This window comes from Dama dama, chromosome 1 (assembly GCF_033118175.1).
Source record: "Dama dama isolate Ldn47 chromosome 1, ASM3311817v1, whole genome shotgun sequence".
NCBI classification, from domain to species: Eukaryota; Metazoa; Chordata; class Mammalia; order Artiodactyla; family Cervidae; genus Dama; species Dama dama.
In genome coordinates this window covers 65474467-65500298 of record NC_083681.1, presented here as the reverse complement: position 1 = coordinate 65500298, position 25832 = coordinate 65474467, and the positions used below count along the sequence as shown (strand labels likewise).

The following is a 25832-nucleotide window of genomic DNA, read 5'->3' as shown; positions in this document are numbered from 1 at the left end:
GGCCAGTTGTTACTTAATGCAGCCCCCATAAAAGAACTTGGACAGGGAATACATAGCCCTCTAATGAAGTGGCAGAGGATCCAGAAGGAAAGAAAAAAACAGCTGACCTGTGTTTAAGAAGATGCTGAAAATGGGCTGCCAGTGGAAGAACAAGGCTCCAAGGGAAAAAAATGCAAAAAACAAAACAAAACAAAAAAGACAAGGATGTCTGTGGAAAAGTATCCAAAACTATGCACTCTTCAGTGGATTGAAAAGATTGAGCTCATCCAGGGTAATCCTGGAGGGTGGGCAGAAGGAGTTGGGGAGGACAGAGGAGAGAGTGGGCCTGTGACAACTGCAGAGCTGCTCCCTGACCCGGCCAGAAGGACTCAGGAATATGAAGAACCAACAAGCTAGGAGTTGGGGTGAATGAGGCTCCTCCCACACAAGGTAGGAGCTCTGTAAATGCTTAAGGCTGCTGACCACCCATTGCTTCTAGTGCTTTAGCAGTGATGATGACAGTAAGAAGAGAAAGGATGACAGTAGGGATAACGCTGGTTTTTAGTCTTTGTCAGGCACCGTATTGTACCTTAGAATGCATGATCTCACTTTACCGTTGCCACAAACTGATGCCCTTTATACAGAAGAAGAAACTGAGGCTCAGAGACGTGAAAGTCAAAGTCGCTCTGTCGTGTCTGACTCTTTGCAACCCCATGGACTATACAGTCCATGGAATCTTCCAGGTCAGAATATTGGAGTGGCTAGCCTTTCCGTCCTCCAGGGGATCTTCCCAACCTAGGGATTGAACCTAGTTCTCCTGCACTGCAAGTGGATTCTTTACCAACTAAGCCACAAGAGAAGCCCAAGAATACTGGAGTGAGTAGCCTATCCCTTCTTCAGCAGATCTGTCAGACCCTGGAATCAAAACAGGGTCTCCTGCATTCCAGGCAGATTCTTTACCAACTGAGCTATCAGGGAAGCCCTGAGGTTCAGAGAAGCAACTAGCAAATGTGAGACTAGAACTTGCATCCAGGTTGATTGGAATCCAAAGCCCAAATCTTTCCCCCAGCATATGACTCTGTTTTACTTCCTCAATGATGGTTAAAAAAAATACTAAGGTGAACGCTATCATTCCTTGATGGCTCACTTTGTATTATACAAAGCACTTGATATATGTCATCTCCTCTAGCGACTGGCAACGATCTTTTGAAGTAGGTGCTGTGATTACAGCTAGATTATCACTAAAAGAACTGAGTTTCAGAGAGGCTAGGTAACATGCCTACAGTCACACAGCCAGAAAGTGTTCTGGCAAGGACCGGCATTCAGACCTTCCTGGCAGAAAGGCTGGTGTTTTTAGGCATCACACTCTTCTGCCCTGTCAGTTGGAGAGGTTTTTAATGCCCTTGCCCACAAAGGAAAATAGATGAGATCCATCTGGTTCAGATACGGTGGGGAGGTTGGCTTGGCAACTTCAGGCTATAATTGGGTTCCACCAAAACTTTCATTTGTCTGGGTCACTGCTGCTGCCCAATCCTGCTACAGCTTCTCAACTTCCACCTCTCCAAAAGGGCTTTCCTGGGGCCTCCCTCTCCGCTGTGCTAGCTTGCTTCAGTCATGGCCAACTCTGTGAGACCCCATGGACTGTAGCCAGGTTCCTCTGTCCATGGGATTCTCCAGGCAAGAATACTGGAGTGGGTTGCCATGCCCTCCTCCAGGAGATCTTCCCAACCACATTCTATATCCAGCAAGGCATACACCTGGCTCCCAGATGGATTCTATTCCCAGATAAGACATTCTTTCCTACCCCAGAAGGATTTGGCAGTATGTCACTCTGCCTACCAAGAACTTGTATTAACCAATAATTCTAGTCCAGGCATTTGTTTCCAGGGACAGCAACGTCTGCAGAGGTTGTTGTCATTGGCATCAAGCCAATGATGGATTCATGGGCCACCTCCATTTTTTTCCCCTTTTGTGACTTTGAAAGTACAGCCATCATCTCTAAGGATGTCTACATTTCCTGTGAACCTGGATGTCTTCCTAGATAAGCAATAAAAAGTCTTATAAACAAAACTCACCCCCAGGCCCAGAGAGTTCTTAATAAACCAATGTGTAGGAGTGATGAGACCAGAGAGAAAGCCCCAGATGGAAGCTGAAGACAATTTAAAACTTGGTACAAATGCTAATTCTTCACTTAGCATCATGTCGCTGGTAAAATTCACTGAAAGGGTGAACTGGGGCTTTTTTCAAGTTATTTTATTAGGAATCAGGAAAATAGTCCCATGTCTGTTTTGCTACATACTGAAAATATAAAATTTAAAAGCACTGAAATTTCTCTTCTCCGGGGTTTTTCAGGGGATGTCTTCAGGGCATTTTTAACACTTTAAAGTATATGATCCAAAAGATTTTTTCCCATGTCCAGATGGCCTGGGTTTGATCTATGCTCTACCTTTGACTGGGCTTCCCAGGAGGCGCTAGTGGTAGAGAACCAGCCTGCCAATGCAGGAGATATAATAGACGCGGGGTATGATCCCTGGGTCGGGAAGATCCCCTGGAGGAGGGCATGGCAACCCACTCCAGTATTCTTGCCTGGAAAATTCCATGGACAGAGGAGCCTGGCGGGCTACAGTCCATAGGGTCACAAAAAGCCAGACATGACTGAAGCGGCTTAGCATGCACGCTGTCTTTTACAAGCTGTATGATAGTGGGTAAGCTCTCTTTCCCCAGGTTCAGCTGCAATACGTGCTAAACAATAGCAATGACAATGTTCTCATCAGCTGTCAGGAGGACTACATGACTTGGTGTAGGAATGGTTCTCAGATCAGTTCTCAAGACTTGAGCACACACGAGAATCACTGAGGACTTGCTAAAACACAAACTGCTGGGCCGCAACCCCACAGTCTCTGATTCAGTTCATCTGAAGGGGGGACCTGAGGATTTGTTTATCTGACACTTTCTCAGGTGATGCTGAAAATGCAGTGGAGAACCAACAGCTTAGAACAATGCCTGACAGATAAATGGTGGAAAATATTAGCTTTTGTTACTATGATAGTTATTTTTGTCTTCCTTTAGTTGTAGAACAGACTCCGAGAAAGGCCCCCTGCTGCTTTCCAAGTCTAACAAACACTCCTCAGCCCTCCCACCTCTGTCTTTACTTCTCAGGCCACTGAAGTGCTGGATGTTTTCATGTGCCCAGCGTCTACCTCTGTCTTCCATCCCTTCTCACATTGGTTCCCTAAACCTGTCTCCTGCCATTCCCAGCCTAGTCACCCAATTTCATCCATAATGGGTTTCCAAAAACACGTACACATGTGGAACAAGACACTGATGTGTTATAAGGGGGAGCTCTGTTCCCATAGAGCATCAGATGATAAAATCCCTATTTACACCTCATTTTTGGAGCCCATCTTTGGGTGATATATTTGCAGCATTTTGTACATACATGTTCCTTCTTTAACAGTTGAACATGTAATAACCTCGTCGGACGAGGCTAAAGAGTTGCTGTTTCAGCATGTCCACAGATTTCCATCTTTCTCTCACTTATATTAAGATTTATGGATATCCATTTCAAGACTCATTTTTCCATTTATCTTCATAAAATTGGAGGAAAGTCCAATAAAAATATTCAAATAATTGCATAAAATTCAAGTCATTGCCAAGGAGATTAAGCACAGCAAAGTGGCTGGAAGGTAACCACTGGCTGGTGGGCAACCCCACAGAAGGCAGCCTGAAAGAGCCAGGGGTCCTCCTGGAAGCCCCCTGACTATGCCAACTTTTTCTGTCCCTTCTCAGCAGCCAAGGGAAGCGTTAGGCCACCCCAGTGTTCATAGACTCTGTACGTAAGGCCTCTCTTACAAGAGCTGGCCAAATTCAAAATGCAACCTCTAATGACCTTCTCACCTAAAGACATCATCCTCTCCCCATGTCTCCCATCTTCTTACTGGAGTTCAGCTCCTCGTGTTCAAAGCGCCTCTGGATACTGGCTCCAATTTCACCTTCAAAGTAGTATATGGGAACTGTCCCTCACTACTTGCATGTTGCATACTAAGGTTGCCCCAGTCATGCCCGACTTTTTGTGACCCTATGGACTGTAGCCCACCAGGCTCCTCTGTCCATGGATTCTCCAGGCAAAAATAACTGGAGTGGGTAGTCATTTCTTCCTCTAGGGGATCTTCCCGACCCAGGGATCGAACCCAAGTCTCTTATGTCTCCTGCAACGGCAGGCTAGTTCTTTACCACCAGCGCCACCTAAGAACTCCTCCTAATTTATCTTTTTTCCCATTTCAGGAATCGCGCTAGCCTTCCCAAGTGGATTAAAGAAGAGTTTAAACTTTTGTACCCTATTCCATTTGGGTTTGGAAATTGCAAAAATTATTTCCCCCACTCTTTATTGTTTCTCCACCCTAATCTTCCTGGATTCTTACAAGCCCTATCTTTGTACCTAAACAATGTATTTATTCTGGGCCTGTTTTTAAGCCTTTACCTTCCACTCAGGGCTTCAGCTAACATAATGTTCTGTATTACCTGGATGGATGTATCTACAGCCCTGCACTTCAGTTTCATTCTCCATGGTGACCAGGATGCTCCTATGGGTCTCTCCTTCAGCTTCCTGCCACGTGCCACATGCCCTTGATGAATCCTCTCTGATAATGGTGAGTTAATGGGAAACTGGCCTCCTGGGACTCACGGATATGAGCAGAAGATGGAAACATTCATATCACACACTACTAGGCCATCTGTGACCTATTGACAAGTGTGGTTGCCAAATTTCCCCTTTTGCTAGGTAGTATCTTGTTCAAGGGCTTCCCAGGTGGCTCAGTGGAAAAGAATCTGCCTGCCAATGCAGAAGATGCAAGAGACGTGGGTTCAGTCCCTGGGTTGGGAAGATCCCCTGGAGAAGGAAATGGCAACCCACTCCATTATTCTTGCTGGGAAAAATCCCATGGGCATAGGAGCCTGGTGGGCTACAATCCGTAGGGTCGCAGAAGAGTCAGACACGATTGAGTGACTAAATAAAAACAACAAATCTTGTTGAAAGTCACTGACTACACACTGAGTTTCTGTATCAAGCAAAACTCTGGTTCCACCAAAAACAATTTAACTTTCTGGGCTTGAGGAAAAGCTTCCAACAGACACAATGCAGATGCAGAAACACAGAAAGTGCTATCTGCCACTCTTCCCATCCCCATGTCCCGAACCACCAAGGTACCTAATCAGTTAAGAGAAAAATGCAGAGCATTTCCTATCATCTGTTTCCAGAGTTAAAAGAAACCAATTACCTCCCCAGGGCTGTCTCTAGGATATAGAGTTCCTGTCGGAAACCCCAATTTTCCTTCTGGGCGCAATTCAAAACAGACCGAAGGAAAAAGAAAATCAATACTGCAAATGTCAAAGATTTTTTCTGGCCGGTGTCTTCCGGAAATCTATCTGTGCTTTTGCCAATCAAACTGGCTGACTTCTCTGTGTGCAAGCATAAGATAAGCACCATTTTTCCACCTGCTTTCCCCCTGCCCTCACCTGGGGTCATTTTCATTATTCTTCCCTGAAGACCATCTTTTTTTAAAGCTGAAAAATGAGAATGTTCACTTTCAAAAGCAGAGCCCCAGTGATGGCTTTTACAAACAGTGATCTCTGGGTTGGGGGTTCTGGGTACCAGGAGACAGACCTCACTGCTGAGTACAGATGTCTGGGAGGGTGGTCATCTGATCCTCCACACAGAGGAGCCCGTTCATCACCTTACCCAACAGCCATGTCCATGGCGTGTGGGTTGCAACAGCCCACCCCCGAATTTCATTCCTCACTTGTCCCCAGACCTTGCCCCCTCCTTCTTGCTGGAGGAATGCTCTTTCTGGAGCCCATCCTGACTGTCCCTTTTAAAACTACAGCTGATAACTGAGTGTGAAGGCTGAGGTTGCCTCTATCCGCCTTCCCTCCTGGATTTCCCTCTTCATCTGAAGAACTCTTCTTGGCGTGGCTTTGAAACCAGCCCATTACCAAGGGTGCCTGACGAAGGACTTTCCAAACCTGAGTCTCTCTTGAACCACCGTCACCACTTGGCCACAACCAGAGCCACTTACACTGTCATTCCTGTATACTATTTTTCTTCAATCAATCCATTTTTTGTTCTTTATTTTTAAAGATTTTTCTAAAAAATCTGGGCCATTTTAAAAGTCTTTATTGAATTTGTTACCATATTGCTTCTGTTTTATGCTTTGGTTTTTTGGCCCCAAGGCATGTAGGGTCTTAGCTCCCTGACCAGAAGCCCATACCTCTTGCATTGGAAAGCAAAGTCTTAACCGCTGGACCACCAGGGAACTGAGGAAAGTTCCCCTCAATCCACTTTTTCAAAATATAAATATGTTTAAAAAAGAAACCGTAGCAACACCATTTACCATAATCAGAATGTAACTCAGGATCTACTCAATGCAAACTAAATGATGTTACGTAACCCTAATTATAATTAGACACGGCTCTGGCTGAAGACACTAAGTCTGAAACCTGCTCTCTCTTCCTTAAACAAGAGAGATCATCAAGTCTTGCAGAAGCATAACAGACACAAGGGCGCAAACCGAGACTTTCCCTGGCAGGATCAGAAGTGCCAAAGGAAAATAAGGAAACACTGTGAAGGAAGGTTGCTCAATACCACAACATACACCTCCTCAAATCTCATGTGTACCCACGGTGGACAACCCCTTCCTCTAGCCCAGGAAAGTTTATTGGGCATCTACTACGTGCTAGGTAATTTCTAGAGACTAGAAAATCAAACAAATTTAAAAAATGGCTCTGGGCCTGCACGAGACCTAAAATCTACATTTTAACAAACAGTGTCTAGGATAGCCTTTGTTCCAATCTAGCACCTTAAACTAAGGAAAAAAACCCAGATTTGAAATCATGAAAAACCCCCAGAAGGAGACTCAATAGTCACCAAGCAGTCTCTCTGATTAAGCTCTAGATAAAACATGACATGTGGTTACCAGCTGTTAAGTGTCTGGCACACTTTGTAAGCAGTACTAACTGCCCCCGAAACCTCAGGGCTTCCCAGATAAACAAATCCCCACCCAAAAGCCCTCCCCCACCCATCCGAGGGGGAGCCCCCAAAGCCAAGCAATGACTGACACTTCAGACCTGGTTGAAACCACACACGGAACCTTGTCTATTTTAAATGTCAATGAGGAAGGCAGCTGGGCCAGCAGGTTTCTCCAGGAGGGACTGAAAAGCCACTTCTGTAGTGGGATTTAAAACTCAGTCAACTAGAGACAGCAAGAGAAGAGCCTGTGGACAAAACTGACCTCTGAGTCAAGGGCAACTGAAATGATTCACATTCGTGACTAATTATCTCCTCTTTAATCTTTGTTTGTCTCTCTCCCAGGACAGGGGTTGTCTTTCAAGCTGCTGAGGTTTTTGACCTGACTGAATTCCCGGCTTCTGTTGGGTCTTGCTTTGTCCAGACTTAGAATGGCCAAGTGGCCACTTGCTGGTGTGTGTGTGGGTGTGTGTAACAACTGACATTTATCATTCTTTCAAAGTGCACATAAAAGTTTAAGCTTCCTGATCTATGCAAAGAAAATGAAAGGACGCCTGTGTTGTTTTTAAAACCTACAGACTCTTTATACTGTCTTAAAAGTATGCTCACCTGGGATACAGAATAACATCACCAACCTGAAACCAATTTGTTATGGATTTTTATGTCACTTTCCCATTAAAATGGATGAATTACACTTTAGAATAAAGAATGTGTATACAGCTGATCCTTGAACAACATGGGGGGCTTTGGGGGGCCAACCCTCCACGTACTTGAAAATCTGCATATAATTTATAGTCAGTCTTCTGCTTCCCAAGATCTTTGATATTCATTGATTCAACCAACCACGGATCCTACAGTACAATACTATTTACTATTAAAAAATAAACCAAGCCTGTGTACAAGTGGACCTTTGTGATTCAAAACCATGTTGTTCAAGGGTCAACAGTATATAGATATTTAATGCACACATTATTCTGTCTTACTCTGTACTAATCACTGTCGAACACTTAACAAATAATAATTACCTTAGTCCTCACAACAGCCCTATAAGGTTACATTCTATGACCCCTGTTTTTATAGAACAAGACACTAAAATAAGAGAGATAAAATGACTTTCCAAGGCCACACAGCTAGAAAGTGGCTGTGCTGGGCGCTGAACCCAGGCAGTCTGCCTCTAAGCATTCCTCTCTGCTGCCTCCCGCCCCAGCCCCCGCACACTACGTGCTGTGTGCTTTGCATGCATTATTTCATGTGGACCGGGCAGTGACCTATAAGGTAGATCTTCTTTTGTTTTTAATTCCATTTTACAGATGGGGAAACTGAGGCACAGAGAGGTGAAGCAGCTTGCCCCAGGCACTCAGCTCCGACTTCGTGGAAGTCACCCACTCAGTTACATGACACCTCCCCACGCCCTCCCACCACGTGCCTTTGGCTGGGGTCAGGAAGCCAGCTCGTGCCAGTGGGTTAGAAACCATCCTGTGACTGCACCTGGAGTCTTGAATTCACTAGCTGCATGACAACAGTGTCTAGGCAGGAGGGATGTTAGCTTGTCTGATTCAATTCTACCTTTAACAGAACAGACTGAGAGGCTTAGTGACAAGAAAGAACTCGGCTAAAGGGACATATCATTACACTCAATTAGGTACCATCCACGGGCTGGGAGGGAATGGCAACAGAGGAGCAGTTCTCCAAGTGTGGTTCAGGGTCCCCTGGGGGATCACCCAGACCTCTTCCACATGGTCAAAACGATTTTCTTAACAACACTAAGCTGTTATTTGCCTTGCATCCTCTGTGAGTGTACTGTGCAATTTTCCAGAGACCATGTGCAATATTTTCCAGACACGCATTATCACAACAGTCTGATGATGAAGCCAATTCAAGGACCCAGTCTGCAGGCAAATATGCAGGCCTATAGGACAATGCCACACTTCTACATTTAGTTTGAAAAAGTGATTGTTCATAAAAATGTCATTAATGCTAACATTAGTAGGTTTATTATTTGAATGAATTAAGGCACACAGTAAAGTTTCTCATCTCTAATTTCTATTATTGTGAAGATACAGTTAATCCAAGCAAATGATCATTTTTAAGAACATAAAGGGGTTCCTGAGGCCAAAAAGCCTAACAACTGCTGCCTGAGACTATAATCTCCAAAAGAGCAAGGACCCTTGCCCTGTATGCCTCCACAGGCGCTGCATTGCAGTGCCCAGCACATAGTAGGAACTCGGGATGCATAATTGCGGATGTTGAAGGCATATCCCGTGTACCATATCGGTCATCCCTTACGGTCCATGTACCCACATGCAAAGTATAACCCATGCTCAGATGCACAGAACTTACCTGGAAATAGTCTGTAATGAATGATCCAAGTTCACTCTTCAGCAGCCGCCTGGAGAGAGAGAAACACTGTCAAGCAGTCCTTGATGCCACAGCTCCTGGAGTCCAGCTCACGGATGCACGATGAATTGGCGTGCTTGCCAGAGACACAGGTGCTGAGGCCAGGCCTGGGAAGGGAGTGTGCTTTCCTAGGCCCTAGGAATGCCCTACCCCCACCAAGGTTATTAAAGAATGGGGGGCAGGGGATGGGAATCCTAGAGGGACTTCTGCTCCTTCATTCCCTTTATGGGTAAAGCATCTCCGGAGGGCAGCCACAGGGGATCCTATTTCTAATAGAGGTGGAGGCAGGCCAGGGCACCTTGCTTCACATGCAGCAAAAGATAAGGAAGGGGAATACCACAACTGTGTAATTAATGCCCCTATGTTTGCAGACTTCCTGGTTTAAAATGCATTTTATATTTTTCATACATTCTTCATCCAAGTATTGGAAAGTATGTGTGTGGGGGGAGCAATTATTATCCCTCAAGTCTAGATAAAGAAATTGAGGCACAGAGAGGTCTCCCAAATAAGTCAGTGGCAGTTAACATTCAAACTTTTTCTGCAAATTCAACATTCTTGCATAACTACCCTGTCTTGCCTCGAAAATTCATGGAAGAATATATTCAGGTATTATGATTTCAGTGGTCTAACTGCCCATCCCCGAGCAGCCGAACAGTCCTTGAGGGGAGAACGGGTCTATTTTATTTATCCAGCACCAACATTCATTCAGCTGCCGTTTATGTGCCAGTCATTGTTCCAGCATCAGGCATGCAGAAGAGAACAAGAACAGGCGAGGTTTCTGTTCTCTAGGAGCTTACATCTTTGCAGGGAGGGTTATGAAGAGCCAGTGGGTTAATCAATACACTCCCAAGATAAGTTCAAAGAGCCTTAACAGCTAAAAAAAAAAAAAAAAAAAAAGAAAGAAAGATAATGAAAAATGGGGGTATTGGCACCAGACCTCCTTCTCCCTGTGACAAATCATGCAACCATCCCTACTGTTCTGTCTTTAATTTAATCCAAACAAGGTGAGGGAGCTGAAGCCAAGAATCCAGTGAGTTCCCTAGAGAAGAAAACCTTCAGAACGTCCAATGACTTTATTTACACATCCTGTCAGCCACAGTTACTAAGGAGCAAACATTCAAACTTCTGACCACACCAACTGGGCTTTAACTCCTCAAAACAACGCGTTCCCATGTGTCGGATAAACAAAGTTGTTACAGCAAGATGTCACAAGGTGCAGAAGATAGACACAACAAGATTGGACCACAAGAAGAAGAACCATCCATGACCTAAACTTTTGTACCAGGAAGAACCCTGGAATGCTGAAAACCCACACTGAGCAAGGAAAATACCTTCTTTTTCCCAGGACCGAAGATGTGTCTGTGGTGGACACTGCATTTTGAGATCTAACAGAACTGCATTTTCTGATCCAAGAGATCAGAAGGACACCCCACCCAGAGAACCTAAGGTTCACTAACATGTGGGCAGGTTTGACCGAGACAGGGAAGTCTTCGTCAGTCACCAGGCCAAGAGCAGGTGGGTCCCGGCTGGTCTTCGAGGCTAGAGGCATCTCTCAGACCGGACGTGGAAATCAAGTAGGTGGTCCCAGGGGGAGGCCCTGGGACAGGAAGAGACAGGGAAGCTGTTTCTGGCTGCTGGCTCCCAACAAAGTCTTCACGGCCACCGGGAAGTCTCAAAAACACAGGTGAAGGAGGCAAGCTTCATCAAAAAGTGGGGGAAACAAGGCCTCACAGTCAGTTACTACTAACAGCTGCTCAAGCCTATCTTCAGGGCCCACAGTGTGGAGGGGTCAACACGGTTCTGAGGCTAAATTGCATGCTATGGAATTGGTGTCCCAAGGAAGCCACACTGGGAGAACGCTGTGCTCATGAAGATGCTTCAGATAAAAGCAAAAATGAGAGTTCAGCAATAGGAGTAGGCCTTCAAAGTCAAGAGCTATGGAAACCTCCTGGAGCACTGCAGGGGCGTAATCATTGTTAGCTGGGACTGGACGTGATTAAGCAGGTGATTATCACCCAGGGATTTTCACAGTGGTACCCTGGGAGCATCGTGATGCTACCCAACTGAGGACCTCAAGGTCTCCTCCCCTGCCAGTGACAGGAATGGTACAGCACCCTGAGGTTACAGTCAGGGCTCCATCAAGCCATGGCCAACGTCAGGGTTCTACAGAGCATTACAGGAAGACAAAGCTCAAGATAGAAACCAGCTCATAAAGGCGCAGAGGCTATAGAGTGAACTTGTTCCAACTGCCAAGACAAAGGCCTAGCAAAAAGGACTCAGAAGCTAGCAGTAGCCACCCCAGGGCAGCAAGACGCAGATGGATATGAATAAAGAAGCAGAATAGAAAGAGGTGCTCCCACCACACTGATAAGGGTGGTCCTCAGTTCTTTACTGAAGCGGGACCAGACACAGGTGTGGAAATCTGCTTTACATACATTAAACGTAATGGACCATAACCAGGTCTTGTAAGAGAACCGTGCAATTGTCCTTTTATCAAATCCCAAGTTCAAAACCCTCTCCACTAGGTATTTTTATTACAGAGTTAGCAGAACAGAATGGACCTTACCTGATCATTTAAATCAACATTCTACTGGCCTTGGTGGGTATATCAGCAAGCTATCTGTCCCTTACAAAATCCTGTCTTATTTCTGTCTGCACATGTTACTGGTTAGACAAGGTCAATGCATATATGTACAAGATTTTTGCTGCAATGAAATATAGGGATTAACATAAATTGCACCAATAAAGTGCTCATAAAAATTTGGTTCACTCATACAATGAAGTTCTAAGTAACCATAAAAAAAAACACAAAAGGAAATAAGTGTTCTTAGTAATGATACGAAGATGCCTACATTACATTAAGTTTTTTTAAAAAGTAAGTTGCAGAACAGTATGTATAATATGTGAAAAGAAAAGAGAAATATATATATATATAGTTTTTTATTTACACAATATCAACAAATTCATTTGTCAAATCTGGTCTAACTTGCTGTTCTGTCATAGCTATATGATTTGGTGTCCAAGTGGCCCTTTGAACTAAAATATACGGTACTTTGGGGCTTCCCAGGTGGCGCTAGTGGTAAAAGAACCTGCCTGCCAATACAGGAGACATAAGAGACACGGGTTTGATCACTGAGTTGGAAAAATCCCCTGGAGGAGGGGACGGTAACCCACTGCAGTATTCTTGCCGGGAGAATCCCATGAACAGAGGAGCCTGGCACATTACAGCCCATGGGGTCACACAGCTGGACACAAATGAAGCGACTTAGCGCGCACACACACACACACAGACACACACACACACACAGACAGTACCTTAATTTTTAAACACGCAAAACACACATGCATTTTCAAAATTATCTGTAAATGCACTGGGTTGTGTCTTCTCCCCTGTATCGCCCCTAAAAGAAGGCTACAGAAGGTTGAAGCTGTTACTGGAAATTAAGTCAGGCAACAAAACACTTTGCTGGGGCTTCCCAGGTGGTTCAGTGGTAAAGAATCTTTCTGCAGTGCAGGAGTCACAGGAGACATGGGTTCAGTCCCCGGGTTGGGAAGATCCCTTGGAGGAGGGCATGCAACCCACTTCAGTATTCCTGTCTGGAGAATCCCCATGGACAGAGGAGGCTACAGAAGGTTGAAGGGGATGGGGGTGGGAGGGGGGGTTCAGGATGGGGGACACATGTACACCCGTGGCTAATTCATGTCGATGTATGGCAAAAACCACCACAGTACTGTAAAGTAATTAGCCTCCAATTAAAATAAATATATTAATAATAAAAAAAAAGAAGGTTGAAGCTGTTACTAGAAATTAAGTCAGGCAACAAAACACTTGAGCAAACTTTATTCCTTGAAGTTGGGAGATGCAGTGCTATAGACACCAAATCACCTCATCAGACCCCAGTTTGTGGGCCTCATATAAAGTGTCAAGTAAGTATCCACAGCTGCTTAAGTACTCCTTCTGTATGTATAAAGAAACTCTGGATGAAAAGCCAATAAACGACTACAATAAAAGTGATCTTTGGAAGGGAAGTAGGAACTGGGTTTCTGGAGTACAGGGAAGGGAGATTCCTTAGGTATTTAAAATCTGGGAGTACACGGTGGACATGTCCTACTCAAACACTCTAAAAACGGTGGTTTCTAATTAACGATCGCCACCACCAAGGTTGCCAGCGGATGGCTCGAGGCCGGGAAGGAATTGTGGGAATGTGTTCCCACATCAACAGCACAGTATCAGGAAGCAGACTGACCTCGGGGAACAGAAACCCACAAGGCCTGAGAGTCTGCCAGTGCAAACCCACCCCGGGGCGGTACCCCGAGATCGTAACACAGAGAGCGCGGGGTAAGGTGAGGTCAGAGCTCGCTGGCCCAGCTGAGAGCAGTCAGCCGCTGTGTCCGTGTGGGATCCGCCGTCGATGCCTATACTCTGTGTGCTCCGCTTGCGCTCGATTTACAAGGAAGGTGCCCTTCTGAAAAGCTCTACCCTGGCCTTGGCTGAAGTGAAGGAAAGGGATTTTCTGCCTCTCAGCCTTGAGGCGCCATCTCAAGGGGAACTTGGCAGTAACTTCTCCACCAAAACAGGAACAGGGGACTGACAGAGCATCGGGACCCCAGGAGTTAATTCCACCACGTCACAAGCATTTCCTGAAAACCTACTGTGTGTCAGACACGGTGTGAGGCACTAGGAGAGGAAGATAGGAGAGCACGGACAATGACTCAGCCCCATCGGGACCACTCCCTCAGGAGACAGGGTACCATCTTGTCCCAAAATGGAAAGGATTAAGACATTAGGGATGCACAAATCTAAATCCACAGAGGGATCACTCAGCCCTATAATCTTCCTCACAGTTTTCCAGTTCAGCTTGGAAAGTACAAGAAAGAAGAGAAAAGCAGAAAGACAGGATTAAAGAGCCTGTGTTTTGTGGTCCCCTCCATACAGAAGAGATGGAAAACCTGATTCCCAAAACCTTGGATGTGTGTTTCTCTTGGGCACAGAGGCACCAAAGTCAGCAGCCTCCCTTCCTCTTTTTCCATCCTTTTCTAGGGTTTCTTCCCAGGAAATAGGAAAGTGATTACATATTGGAGCAATTAATAATAATGAATAAAAAACCAATTGCTCCTAGGATGGAGCCTCACTTTTTTTTTCCCAATTAAAGTTTACTGAGCATTTATTAAGTGCCAGGCACCACTGTCAATAATGTACATGTGTTTCCTCATTTAAGCCTAAGACAAAACTATTAGGTGGTAGTGATATTTCTGCTTTGTAGACACAAGAAACCAGAACCTCAGAAGTTACTGAGGAGGGTGTGCAGTGGGCTTAGGACAGAGAGGAGAAGAGTTTCACTAAGAGTGCAGTTTCATTAAGACTGGGTCTGAACCCTGTGGTTAGCAATATCTTTTACAAGTTCACTGACAAGTTCATCCCTTGTACCTGTTTCCTCAAATGGAATTCGGGGGTAATCAAAGGATCCACTCCACAGAATTACTGCAAGGGTCAATTAGTTAACCTTGGAATGGTGAGTTTATAGAACACTGCCTGGCATACAGCAAAGCTTGGCAAGTGTCACCACCACCACCACCCCCATCACCATCACCCCCATCACCAGTGTCACCACCATCACTATCATCACCACCATCACCCCCATCACCAGTGTCACCACCATCACTATCATCACCACCATCACCTCCATCACCAGTGTCACCACCATCACTATCATCACCACCATCACCCCCATCACCATTGTCACCACCATCACTATCATCACCAGTGTCACCACCATCACTATCATCACCACCATCACCCCCATCACCAGTGTCACCACCATCACTATCATCACCACATTCACCGCCATCACCCCCATCACCAGTGTCACCACCATCACTATCATCACCACCATCACCCCATCACCCCCATCACCAGTGTCACCACCATCACTATCATCACCACCATCACCTCCATCACCAGTGTCACCACCATCACTATCATCACCACCATCACCCCCATCACCAGTATCACCACCATCACTATCATCACCGCCATCACCCCCATCACCAGTGTCACCACCATCACTATCATCACCACCATCACCCCATCACCAGTGTCACCACCATCACTATCATCAGCACCATCACCCGCATCACCAGTGTCACCACCATCACTATCATCACCAACATCACCTCTATCACCAGTGTCACCGCCATCACTATCATCACCACCATCACCCCGATCACCAGTGTCACCACCATCACTATCATCACCACCATCACCCCCATCACCAGTGTCACCACCATCACTATCATCACCACCATCACCCCCATCACCAGTGTCACCACCATCACTATCATCACCGCCATCACCCCCATCACCAGTGTCACCACCATCACTATCATCACCACCATCACCCGCATCACCAGTGTCACCACCATCACTATCATCACCGCCATCACCCCCATCACCAGTGTCACCACCATCACTATCATCACCGCCATCACCCCCATCACCAGTGTCACCACCATCACTATCATCACCAGTGTCACCACCATCACTATCATCACCACCATCACCGCCATCACCCCCATCACCAGTGTCACCACCATCACTATCATCACCACCATCACCCCATCACCCCCATCGCCAGTGTCACCACCATCACTATCATCACCACCATCACCGCCATCACCCCCATCACCAGTGTCACCACCATCACTATCATCACCACCATCACCCCATCACCCCCATCGCCAGTGTCACCACCATCACTATCATCACCACCATCACCTCCATCACCAGTGTCACCACCATCACTATCATCACCACCATCACCCCCATCACCAGTGTCACCACCATCACTATCATCACGACCATCACCCCCATCACCAGTGTCACCAACATCACTATCATCACCGCCATCACCCGCATCACCAGTGTCACCACCATCACTATCATCACCACCATCACCCGCATCACCAGTGTCACCACCATCACTATCATCACCGCCATCACCCCCATCACCAGTGTCACCACCATCACTATCATCACCGCCATCACCCCCATCACCAGTGTCACCACCATCACTATCATCACCACCATCACCCCCATCACCAGTGTCACCACCATCACTATCATCACCACCATCACCCCCATCACCAGTGTCACCACCATCACTATCATCACCACCATCACCCCCATCACCCCCATCACCAGTGTCACCACCATCACTATCATCACCACCATCACCTCCATCACCAGTGTCACCACCATCACTATCATCACCGCCATCACCCCCATCACCAGTGTCACCACCATCACTATCATCACCACCATCACCCCATCACCAGTGTCACCACCATCACTATCATCACCACCATCACCCCCATCACCAGTGTCACCACCATCACTATCATCACCACCATCACCTCTATCACCAATGTCACCGCCATCACTATCATCACCACCATCACCCCCATCACCCCCATCACCAGTGTCACCACCATCACTATCATCACCACCATCACCCCCATCACCAGTGTCACCACCATCACTATCATCACTGCCATCACCCCCATCACCAGTGTCACCACCATCACTATCATCACCACCATCACCCCATCACCAGTGTCACCACCAACACTATCATCACCACCATCACTCCCATCACCAATGTCACCACCATCACTATCATTACCACCATCACCTCTATCACCAATGTCACCACCATCACTATCATCACCACCATCACCTCCATCACCAATGTCACCACCATCACTATCATCACCACCATCACCCCCATCACCAGTGTCACCACCATCACCCCTATCACCAGTGTCACCACCATCACTATCATTACTGCCATCACCCCATCACCAGTGTCACCACCATCACTATCATCACCACCATCACCTCTATCACCAATGTCACCACCATCACTATCATCACCACCATCACCCCCATCACCAATGTCACCACCATCACTATCATTACCACCATCACCTCTATCACCAATGTCACCACCATCACTATCATCACCACCATCACCCCCATCACCAGTGTCACCACCATCACTATCATCACCACCATCACCCCCATCACCAGTGTCACCACCATCACTATCATCACCACCATCACCCCCATCACCAGTGTCACCACCATCACTCCCATCACCAATGTCACCACCATCACTATCATTACCACCATCACCTCTATCACCAATGTCACCACCATCACTATCATCACCACCATCACCCCCATCACCAATGTCACCACCATCACTATCATCACCACCATCACCCCCATCACCAGTGTCACCACCATCACTATCATCACCGCCATCACCCCCATCACCAGTGTCACCACCATCACTATCATCACCACCATCACCCCCATCACCAGTGTCACCACCATTACTCCCATCACCAATGTCACCACCATCACTATCATTACCACCATCACCTCTATCACCAATGTCACCACCATCACTATCATCACCACCATCACCCCCATCACCAGTGTCACCACCATCACTATCATCACCACCATCACCCCCATCACCAGTGTCACCACCATCACTCCCATCACCAATGTCACCACCATCACTATCATTACCACCATCACCTCTATCACCAATGTCACCACCATCACTATCATCACCACCATCACCTCCATCACCAATGTCACCACCATCACTATCATCACCGCCATCACCCCCATCACCAGTGTCACCACCATCACCCCTATCACCAGTGTCACCACCATCACTATCATCACTGCCATCACCCCATCACCAGTGTCACCACCATCACTATCATCACCACCATCACCTCTATCACCAATGTCACCACCATCACTATCATCACCACCATCACCCCCATCACCAATGTCACCACCATCACTATCATTACCACCATCACCTCTATCACCAATGTCACCACCATCACTATCATCACCACCATCACCCCCATCACCAGTGTCACCACCATCACTATCATCACCACCATCACCCCCATCACCAGTGTCACCACCATCACTATCATCACCACCATCACCCCCATCACCAGTGTCACCACCATCACTCCCATCACCAATGTCACCACCATCACTATCATTACCACCATCACCTGTATCACCAATGTCACCACCATCACTATCATCACCACCATCACCCCCATCACCAGTGTCACCACCATCACTATCATCACCGCCATCACCCCCATCACCAGTGTCACCACCATCACTCCCATCACCAATGTCACCACCATCACTATCATTACCACCATCACCTCTATCACCAATGTCACCACCATCACTATCATCACCACCATCACCTCCATCACCAATGTCACCACCATCACTATCATCACCACCATCACCCCCATCACCAGTGTCACCACCATCACCCCTATCACCAGTGTCACCGCCATCACTATCATCACCGCCATCACCCCCATCACCAGTGTCACCACCATCACTATCATCACCACCATAACCAACATCACTAACATCACCATCGTTACGGGCACCACCACCATGACCATCACCACCACGATCATTACTATCACCACCACAATCATCATTACCACCACCACCAGCAGCAGCCACTGAGCGAGAATGAGAAGGAAGTGGGGGCTTGAGAGCAATGGGAAGTGAATGTTTACGTGGGACTCAACCCAAAAGGGCCATCACAGGGAGAAATGGGGAACTGCTCACGCCCTGATATGTGTTATCTCACCCCTCACCCTCCAGGCTGACCGGGTGAGACACCACCCCAGATGACAGGATTTCCTGCTATTACACAGGCCTGCCATCTCGCCCCACACCATCTTGTCAACTCAACTTCCCACTTCTGTGGGCCCGATGGTAAATGAGGCACAGAAGCTGGATTCTAGCCAGTTGAGAGGCAGAGGGATGACCGAATGGCAGGCAGGGCAGGAAGTAGCAGAAATGACACAGAGAAACCACCTTCGATGTGAGCCACAGTCTCCCCTGAGCACAAGCCCCAAAGCAGCAAAATTCCAAAGGATGATGAAGCAGCTTAGAGAGAGGTGCCTCAGGGCTAAAGTCTAGCCAGTGTGACTGGGGAAACTGTTATCAGTTGCGTGGTATTTCTGTGCCACATGACAATGAGGGGCTGCCCCAGGCCCCTTGGCATTATCTGGCCAGACGCCCTCAGGGTCCAGGAACAGGGGGGACCTTACAGGATCCTGCCTGATCCTAAGCTGGTCAGTGCCTCTCCGATTTGATCATTAAATTCTCCCAAGATGACCCACCTCACATCTGCAACAGGGTATGTTTCAAGGAGGCGGCATCTTTTAAGCAGGAACACCTGGAAACGACCTTTCCTCACAGGCCCCCATTCTATAGGGGCCCATCAGAGATCGTGTGCATGACTCAGATAAAACGCTAGGACTCTCACACCTCTCTATACTCTGCACTGCCTGGGTGGCAGTGGGCACAGTGAAAAAGATGGAGAAAGCCAACAGCGAGCACTTCCAGAGCTATAAATCATGCCGCTTGTACTGTGCTAAGCAGTTGGCACAAAGCCTCCAGGAGCCTTTAAGGTAGGAATTGACCCTTGTTTTGAAGACAAGAAGACTTGGCACTCACAGCCTTGCCTGAAGCCATACACACCGGCAGATCCCAACTCAAACAGAGGCCCACCTGAACATCAGGCAGTGGTACCCGCCCCCACGCCCACAGGGGCAGGCAGATAAGGTGAGGAAGGGACATAGACGGGCACCAACAACGGGGCTGCAGCGAACTCTGCGGGAACCAGCAGCCAGGTCTCGGTCCCACTGACCAGTTGACCAGCTCCAAGTCCAGTGCTGCCCACTGTAAACTTTCCAGAGAGCCCTGGGTTTTCAGGGCAGATGTCCAGATGCTGTGCAGGCCAGCCACCACATGGGCTGGCCCTGGAAGTTTCTCATGAGCTCTTTCCCTCAAATTACTCTTCCCGCCCCCAAAGATAAGGCTCTTTCTCAACCAGAGCAGACACAAGGCGTCAGGCAGAGTGACCTGGGCCAGAAAAAGATCTTGCCTGAAGGCCTCTCAAACGAGGGTTCTCAGAAGGCAATGCTCCAACCATCTGATGATCTGTTCATGAACCTCTGTCCAGGGGCATCAGGCTTAAATCTGGACAAGGCCCATCACGTACCTCTTGGAGCCCACTTACTGTTTTTTGGTTGTTGTTCTTAGTCTTCTGTTTGTTTTTAAAATTTATTTACCTATATATCTATTTGGCTGCTGCAGGCAGGAGCTTTTGGTGCAACCCTGGGTTTAGTAGCTGCCACAAGCGGGAAATGTGGGATCTTAGTTCCCCGACCAGGGATCAAACCCGCGTCTTCTGCACTGGAAGGTGAATTCTTAACCACTGGATCACCAGGGAAGTCCCCCACTGACTGTTTGTTAAGGAACATGGGAGGCTCAGGTGCAAGTCTCAGGTCAGCTGCTAACTAGCTCTGCAAACTCTGGGCCAGTTATTCCACCTCTCTGTGCCTCTATTTCCTCATCTGTAAAAGGGAGATACAGCAGCACCCAGATCACAAGAGTGTGGTGAGTTTTACCAGAGTTAACACACACAGCCTGGCATGCACTAAATAAATCTTCTACTAAAGTCTGCTATTATGTCATGGAATCTTGACTCAGACCGGTCCCCTCTGCCAGCCTGTGGGCTCCATCCGAGTTCTCCTCTCCTCCCCTCCCAGCTCTCGCCCCAGCTTCAGGTCCCAGTTGGGTCAACAGATTCCTCCCAGGGCTGGACCCAGCTAAGGCAGAGCTCCGCTTTGGGACTCAGGCAGCCAACTAACTCAGAACAAGGACGTTCAACTCCAACCTGTCGGAGATGGAGCTCAATTCTTGGAACCTCCTCTTTCCTTGAAAATCTCTGGGGTTTCCTTCACGACACCTCCCTCCCAACAAGAACCGAAGCAGGGTGGTTGGAAAGAGAAGGAAAATGTGAGTTTCCTGCCTCAGGCCAGCTGCAGATAACTCATCTCTGGTTTCCGGAAACCTCCATCTGTGAGCATTTATTTCTACTGAGAAAAAAAAAAAATCTCCCCAGGAAGAAGGAGGGGTGAAAAGGTATGGAGAGATGGGTGGCAAGATTTTTCTCTCCTCACTTGCCCTTTCTACCTGACTCTCACCTGCCCCATCCTACAGATTTCAACAGGGTGCCTTCTCCCAGATCTAAGGGTGCCCACTCCCCACCTCGCACTTCCCCAGCACTCTGGATTCTCCCACCACCTGACTTAAAATATCGTTTGATAGCTAGTTGTTCAGTGCCTTCATCTTACTCTGTGTTATCTTCCCTAAGAGCAAGAACCACCCACCTCAACAGCTGCCCCAGAACCTGGCAGAAAGTCCACAAATATTCACCGATGAAATGAAGGAAAGCATCAATGACCCCTCTCTCTACATGTACCCCCCACCTCCAGCCAACCACAAACCAAAAGCACTTTTAAGAACCTACTTGCATAGGTTCCTATGAGAACCAGGACACATAAACAGTAGCTTTCTCACACTTTCCTAACTTTCTACAATTAGTGGACTAGTTACTGAAAAGAATGTTTTAGCAGGAGCATGCTTTCGTGTTTTAGTTTGGCCACTCTTGTTCCTGGGAAAGTTCATGAAACTCAAACCTCTAACCCAGACTTGTCCCCACTAGTCAAAATGCAGCCACATTAGGATGGAGGCTGGAGGGGGGCGTTCAAAACCACACTGATGCCCCATAGAGAATTTAAACCAAGAACATACTCAGGTCCAGCCCATGCCAGGGCAGACAGAATTGTAGGTTGTGATAACAAGGGATTTCACTAGAATATGTCTATTCTGAGGGGTCATTTTCTAAGTCAGTTTCAACAGAAAATAATCTGATTCATGGTCTTCATATTGATAGACCATGAGCCCTGACTTTAATTTAGGGAAAACTTGCCACTTTATTGAGGTGGCCACCTGATGCAAAGAGCTGATGCATTGGGGAAAAAACAGAAGCTGGGAAAGATTGAGGGCAGAAGGAGAAGGGAGCTACAGAGGATGAGATGGTTGGATGGCATCACTGACTCAATGGACATGGGTTTGAGCTAACTCTAGGAGATCGTGAAAGACAAGGAAGCCTGGAGCACTGCAGTCCATGGGGTCACAAAGAGTCGGACACGACTTAGCGACTGAACATCAATAATTCCTGACGAATTTGATCTTAAAAGTTCTCTGCATCCTTCTTTTGATCTAATGATCTATTGTAGAACCTAATCATCCTTAGTCCAGAGTTCTTCCACAGAGCTACCCCAAAGTCTATCTCCCAATGTTTAAACTGGAGCTCATTTTTTAGACATGGAGACATGTCTTAGAAGAAAACACCAATTATTTGTAACAACGGCATTTCGGGACCCAATTATATAAAACTTACCTTTCTGGTGATCCTTTGCATTGGCTAATATTTATATGAATTCACGTTTCCCGGGGAACACACTAACTCCACAATTAGGGCTGGCTGGGGTAACCTGGGGAAGCTGATTTAGGTTTTGACATTGGACTTGGATAATCCATCAAAGTTTATTACTGTTTGGCTGGAGTAGAATGAAGAACTGAGAGTCATTTCCTCTTGTTCTTTCCTCTGCAGAAAGGAGAAACAGCTGGCTCTCCTTGTAAGAACTTAGCCTCACCCTCACTCCCAGGCCAGCACATTCCTGAAGGAGCCTGGCCTGGATCTTTCTAGTTCAAAGTCAGCTCACCTCATCCAAACAATAAGAGAATTCATTACACAGTGCTGCTCACGAGGCGACTGGTCACACCGCCCTGTGCCTGCATGCAAGGTACTCAGCAAGCATTTATCACTTTATTATTGCTAAATTTTCACAATACGAATAATAATGGCTAACATCTACTTTTTTTAGACACAAGCTCTTGTACTAATGACACTTCTGGCATTATCTCAGACCTCCCAATCACTATGATTTTGATATCATTATCCTTATGTCATAAAACAAAGAACAGAGACTTGGATAAGCCATGGTCACATAGCTGGTCTAAAGCTGGTCACATAGCTACTCTCTGAAATTAAACAATTCTCTTGAGTCTGGCAGGTTTCTTCCTGCACATAGAACTGTCCTAACTGATTGAATAATGGGGTTGAGATTAGCAGCCTTCTTTCCCTCCACATCTTCCTCCCTTATCCCTACTGCCTCTGTCCCTCATCCCACCTGGTGGGGCCTCAATGCTGGTGAGGCGGCAGTTGCATTCTGCGAACAGGTCTTCTTAGAGAAAAAAAAAAGAGAAGAAAAACCAAAACCTGTCTATCTGAATGTAACCAGAGACTAGCACGCCTGTTTCGGTGTTTTAATTACTGAAATAAAGGCAGCTGTGTTTATTTCCATGTTGGCTCTTGCAGACAAGGGTTCACTTATTTAACTAGGGACAACCAGGTCATACAAAGTCTGGGATGCGTTTCATGTTCCCAGTTATACTCTGAGTGTCTGTGCTGGGAAAGCCCACATCCATTCTAATGACCAGCCTCAAGAAGGACAGAGGATAGATGGTCCAGAGCATGGTCATTGCAACTCTGGTTTTTGACAGCTCTGATGTATTCTGAGCTCAATTCACATCCGGGTAATTAGCTTCAAACCCCAACCATATGTGTTTCTCATCATCCTCAAAACAGACAGAGGAATATCCAACACCTAACACTAAACCCAGTACTGGAAAGGAGTGTTGGGGGAGTGTTGTGGTCCTCGGAGGATGTTAAGAATCAAAGCTCATGGTGATAGATGGGGCCTTGGAGGCCTCAGGAATGGAACCATGGCAGAAAGAAAGATCAAGACCATTGGCTTAACCCTTCTTCCAGCTAAAACCTCTCTTTCTGACACTATCATGCAGTGCAAAGAACACAGGTTTCACTGCAGGCTGACTTGTGTCTCCACCCCACCCCACCCCCCAAATTCATATGTCGAAGCCCTATGGCCACAGTGTGATAGTATTTGGAGATGAGGCCTTTGGGAAATAATTAGGTTTTGATGAGGTGATAAAGGTAAGGCCCTCAACACTCATGCTGGGATTAGCATCCTTACAAGAACGGACACCAGAGACCATGCCCTCTCCTCTTCGTGCGCAGAGGGGCTGTGCAAGGACACAGCAAGAGGGCAGCCAGGGAGAGAGCTCTCACCAGGAGCTCTGTCTGCCAGCGCCCTGACCTCGGACTTCCCAGCTTCCAGATCAGTGAGAAATAAACATCTATTGATAAAGTCACCCAGTCTATGGTATTTGTACGGCAGCCCGAACAAACTAACACAGGTGTCTAAATCAGACAAGGATTCATGCGTTTTTGTTTTTAATTTTTAGTTGGAGTTTAATTGCTTTACAATGTTGTGTTTGTTTCTGCCACAGAACAACGTGAATCAGCCGTAAGTATACACACGTCTCCTCCCTCCTGAACCTCCCTCCCACGCCCCCACCCCACCCCACCCCCTCTGGGTTTGTCACAGAGCACCACCTTGAGCTGCCTGTGATATACAGCAACTTCCCACTAGCTATTTATTTTACACCTGGTAGTATATATATATGTGAGTGCTACGCTCTCAATTCGTCCCACTCTCTCCTTCCCCACTGTGTCCACAAGCCCATTCTCTATGTCTGCGTCTATATTCCTGCCCTGCAAATAGGTTCCCCAGGAAAAGGTTCACATTTTGACTCTACTTGTGACCTTGGACAAGCTATTGTGTTTCTCTTGCCCATCATTTTGTGGACGGACTACACAATGCGAACAATGGTTGTCTGGCAGCTCTGTGAGCTGGGTTGAGTGTGGTGGAGATGAAAGGCACCTAGCACTTTTCCTGGCACCTCCATCCATGTCAGCTCCCTCTCCTCCAACTCAAGGGTCCTTAGTGCTAGAATCTGGAATGCAACATTCCCACCAGCAATGCCTCCCATGCATGCGAAGGCCGATCTCACAAATGGACACCTCTTTGGTCAGTTTCAGCCCGTGGATGTGTTTTGTTTGCCCCATACCGATGTTTGGGGACATCTGGATCATTTATCAACATTTAAAAGATATGAAATTTCACGTAAAAATCTCAGTCTCTGGTTCTTCTTGAGAAATAAGATGGCATGACACTGGACCACATTCTTCCAGCGGGGAGGGGGAGTGGAATCCCCTTGCGCAGAGAGTTAGCCCTCACTTCCATCCACCAGGCTGGCACCTGCAGGCCTCTCGGTGGGCGGCCCATGGGTTAACAGGGCTGGTGCAATCTGGCGTGACCCATACTTTTCCTAGCTGCCCACAAACAATGGTTTTAAGTACAATTTCAGGATCCGTCCCCTGATGCAAGGAACAATTAGCACGTTCCTGAGTCACCACTTTATTTATTTATACATCTATTGTGAGCTAAGGAACATTCATGAAGAGCCGGGGATCTTAGTTTTTGGAGTGAAACTCAGTTTTTGCAACCGGGAGGT

General features: G+C 47.0%; 1 protein-coding gene across 9 annotated transcripts in view; it reads right to left on the bottom strand.

The window, feature by feature from the left end:
• The window catches only part of PRR5L (proline rich 5 like), an 82290-nt gene that overhangs the window by 29382 nt on the left and 27076 nt on the right, over nt 1-25832 (bottom strand). For 8 of the 9 annotated variants that reach the window (XM_061152121.1, XM_061152112.1, XM_061152127.1 and 5 more), the window contains one exon: nt 9341-9389. In XM_061152121.1, the coding sequence (XP_061008104.1) occupies nt 9341-9389 (49 nt within the window). Of the gene's footprint in view, nt 1-9340; nt 9390-10194; nt 10214-25832 lie in introns of those variants that run through there. The other variant, XM_061152141.1, reaches the window with a different exon arrangement.